Source organism: Cebus imitator, unplaced genomic scaffold, assembly GCF_001604975.1.
Source record: "Cebus imitator isolate Cc_AM_T3 unplaced genomic scaffold, Cebus_imitator-1.0 Scaffold38, whole genome shotgun sequence".
Lineage (NCBI taxonomy): Eukaryota > Metazoa > Chordata > Mammalia > Primates > Cebidae > Cebus > Cebus imitator.
Genome location: NW_016107353.1, coordinates 1,539,886 through 1,543,153, shown reverse-complemented (window position 1 = coordinate 1,543,153; position 3,268 = coordinate 1,539,886). Strand labels below are relative to the sequence as shown.

General features: G+C 48.8%; 1 protein-coding gene across 1 annotated transcript in view; it reads right to left on the bottom strand.

Moving 5' to 3' along the window:
- SNRPE (small nuclear ribonucleoprotein polypeptide E) overlaps window positions 1–1,213 on the bottom strand; it is a 10,652-nt gene extending 9,439 nt beyond the window's left edge. The window contains exons 1-2 of the mRNA XM_017525373.2: window positions 1,076–1,213; window positions 572–598 (exon numbers count right to left, since the gene is read on the bottom strand). Of these exons, the coding sequence (XP_017380862.1) occupies window positions 572–598; window positions 1,076–1,129 (81 nt within the window). The 5' untranslated portion in view covers window positions 1,130–1,213. The remainder of the gene's footprint in view (window positions 1–571; window positions 599–1,075) is intronic.
- Between the last annotated feature and the right edge of the window lie 2,055 nt (window positions 1,214–3,268).

Sequence of the window (3,268 nt, the reverse complement as noted above, 5' to 3'; positions counted from 1 at the left end):
AAAAAAATTATAATCACTTGAAATTAATGTTTTTCAGTTGCGTTGTCACAGTACAAAATTTAAGTTGCTAAAAATTCCCTGAAATGAAAGCAGCTGCCACTAAACTCCTCTGAAGCTACACGTTCTCTCTTCCTTTATTCGTGTCTTTTAGTTTTTCCACAGGTACTAAACACAAAACCTCTTGACATGGTTTAAGTTGGGTTTTTCTTCCAATGTTTCATCCTAAAGGGGAGAAATTCCAATGTTCTAGCCATAATCACTACTAACAAAAGTACTGATGCCCAAATACCATGGTCAAGTCTGCTAATAATACTTTTTGGAAATAAAAAGGACTTTTGATCTTGCAAAGTAATGATACAATTCTTTGCATGCTGGGAAGTGGCATGGATAACACTACTTCATCACATTAGTGCTTTCTCTGTACTCCTTCCCCTCAATTACTCTCCAATCTCCAGTTCCATCTGTTTTTAAACTCTAGAACATAGCGATCACTCGGGTTAACACAAAACTAAATCAATTCACCTCTTATTTAAAAACCAGTTACGAAACAATTAACAAGCAACTTACGCACATTTTGTAAGTATCTGAAGATGAGGTTCTGCACCGCAGTGGTTAAGGAAAAAATACAAAAGCAGCATAGACTCTATTCCCTAAAACAACTGGACGACTGTGCTCCGGTCTCACCTTTTTTTACTGAACACGAAGTCTGGTGCTTACATAAAGAAGAAGTGCCCAGCTGGGCACTCATTAGGGGTCTTGAATATCCCTCCCACTCTCATTCCCCTGGAGTTTCCCGAAACCATTAACTCCCGTTTTCATTCAGCACCTACTTGAAGTTCTCTTCCCTCCTTTCGCCGCCTCCACTCCTGCACTCCCCACTGCAGGGGTCCACCCAAGACCCCCTCCCCACCATCACGGTTCTTCAACTACCCGCGCTTTCTTCCCGTCTTGATCGCCCCGGGGGCTCATGGGATGTGGGTCCGTAGTCCGCTCCCCAAGGCCTGCTCTCAGCCTGCGCCTTAGCACCCCCTATTCTGGCCCGAACCTCCTAGTCCTGACATCCTGCGTAGGATACGATGGGCTGCACCATAACCTTCTGCACTTTCTGGCCCTGGCCACGGTACGCCATGGTGGAATTTCACAAAGAGCACACCCGCACGCTGCCTCTGAGAGCAACTTCCGGAATAAAGAACAGGAAGCGGAAGTGCGTGAGGTCACGTGGCGATTTGGGCGGCTCTTGGGAAATGCCCCACTAGCCAAGAAGTCTCTTTTCTCCACTGCACAGCCTCCGAGGGAGGCTAAACTGAGGCTTCCGCGCTGTGGAAATTGGGCCGGTCCTACAGCGCCACCTGGAGGGAGGCGGGAGGAGGCGCCTTCGGTTGTAGGGTGGCCGTGGCGGGAGGAGTGCCGTTGTGTCTCCGTTTTCTTTTCTTTTCTTTTTTTTTGAGAGTCTCGCTCTGTCGCCCAGGCTGGAGCAGTGGCGCGTGCAACCTCCGACTCCCGGGTTCAAGCGTTTCTCCTGCCTCAGCCTCCCAAGTAGCTGGGACTACAGGCGTGCCCGCCACGACGCCTGGCTAATTTTTGTGTTTTTAGTAGAGACGGGGTTTCACCGTGTTAGCCAGGCTGGTCTCGATCTGCTGACCTCGTGATCCGCCCGCCTCGGCCTCCCAAAGTGCTGGTATTAACCGGCGTGAGCCACCGCGCCCGGCGCGGGTCTCCCATTTTCTGAGTTAAAGAGCCAAAATCGTCCCACTGCATCTCTGTGTGTAAAATGAGTTAATTTCGTGCCTTTCCTGAAGCCTGTTTTGCTGGAGTTTAGGCTTGATAGCAGCGTTGTGGTGGAAAGGGCAGGGCAGCAAGAAGCCCAAACGTCAGGCCTCCCACTTCTGGCAGTCGGCCAGGGGCAGTCTGCATTCCAAAGCCAAACGCCTGGTTCGCTCCAGTTACGGATTCAAGATTCAATTCTCAGCCACTTCGTGGACAGGTGTTCAGGTGGCAACTGAGGGTGGCGATTTTCCATGAAGACGCTGAAATCCACATGCTGGGCGTAAATCCAGCTCTTTTAGAGTTGTGTGACCAAGGATAAATTACGCAGCCCCCCGTGTCTTGGCTTAGTTTCCAAAACGAAGATTAAGATGTATTTTCCTCAGGGTCTTGAAGATTCAACGAAAGAATTGTCTGTGTGTGCACACAGGCGTCAGCCAGTGTCAGAACATGTCCATCCCTGGGTAACACAGCTACTAAGTGGAGGAGCTGGAATTGGTAGGTGTGCGTGACCCCCGAGCCCACCTCCTTCCCATTGTGTCATAGCTTGTGGCCTGGCAGAGATTTCATTTAGTTGGCATACCCATTTTTTGGAGGAAGAAACTTAAGTTCGGAGTTTTGAAAGCACTTGCCTACGGGAACACGGATTGGGGCAAATGGCAGAATCAAAATTAGCTTTTCTGAGGTCTTCTGTTTAATGGGGATAATAGTAATAACGACCTCAAAAAGGGGTTGGGTTGAAAGTGATTTTTAAACTACACAAAGCGGCCGGGGGCAGTGGCTCTCGCCTATAATCCCAGCATTTTGGGAGGCTGAGGCAGGTGGATCACCTGAGGTCAGGAGTTCAAGACCAGCCTGGCCAACATGGTGAAACCCCATCTCGACTAAAAATACAAAACTTAGCCGGGTGTGGTAGCACACACGAATGTAATCCCAGCTACTCAGGAGGCTGAGACAGGAGGATCCCTTGAACCGTGGAGGCAGAGGTTGCAGCGAGCCAAGATCGCACTCCAGCCTGGGCAACAGAGTGAGACTCTCTCCAAAAAAGATAAATAAATAAAAATAAATAAACTACACAAAGCTAGCAAATGCTTGGGTTAACTATTTCCTTTAAAAAATTTCAGCTGGGTGTGCTAGCTCATGCCTGTAATCCCAGCATTTTGAGAGGCAGTCAGTAGGCTTGCTTGAGCCCGGGAGTTCAAGACCAGCCTGAGCAACATAATGAGACCTTGGCCCTACGAAAAAAAAATTAAAAATTAGCCAAGCATGGTGGTGCCCATCTGTAGTCCCAGCTACTCTGGAGGCTGTGGCAGGAGAATCGCTTAAACCCAGGAGGTAGACGTTGCAGTGAGCAGAAATCATGCCACTGCACTCCAGCCTGAGCAACAGAACCAGACCCTGTCAAAAAAAAATGAAATGAAATAAATAAACTGACTGTGACTGTGGAGAGAGAATCAGACTGGGTATTGACTTGATGTGGGTATCACCAGTGATGGAGAGGCCA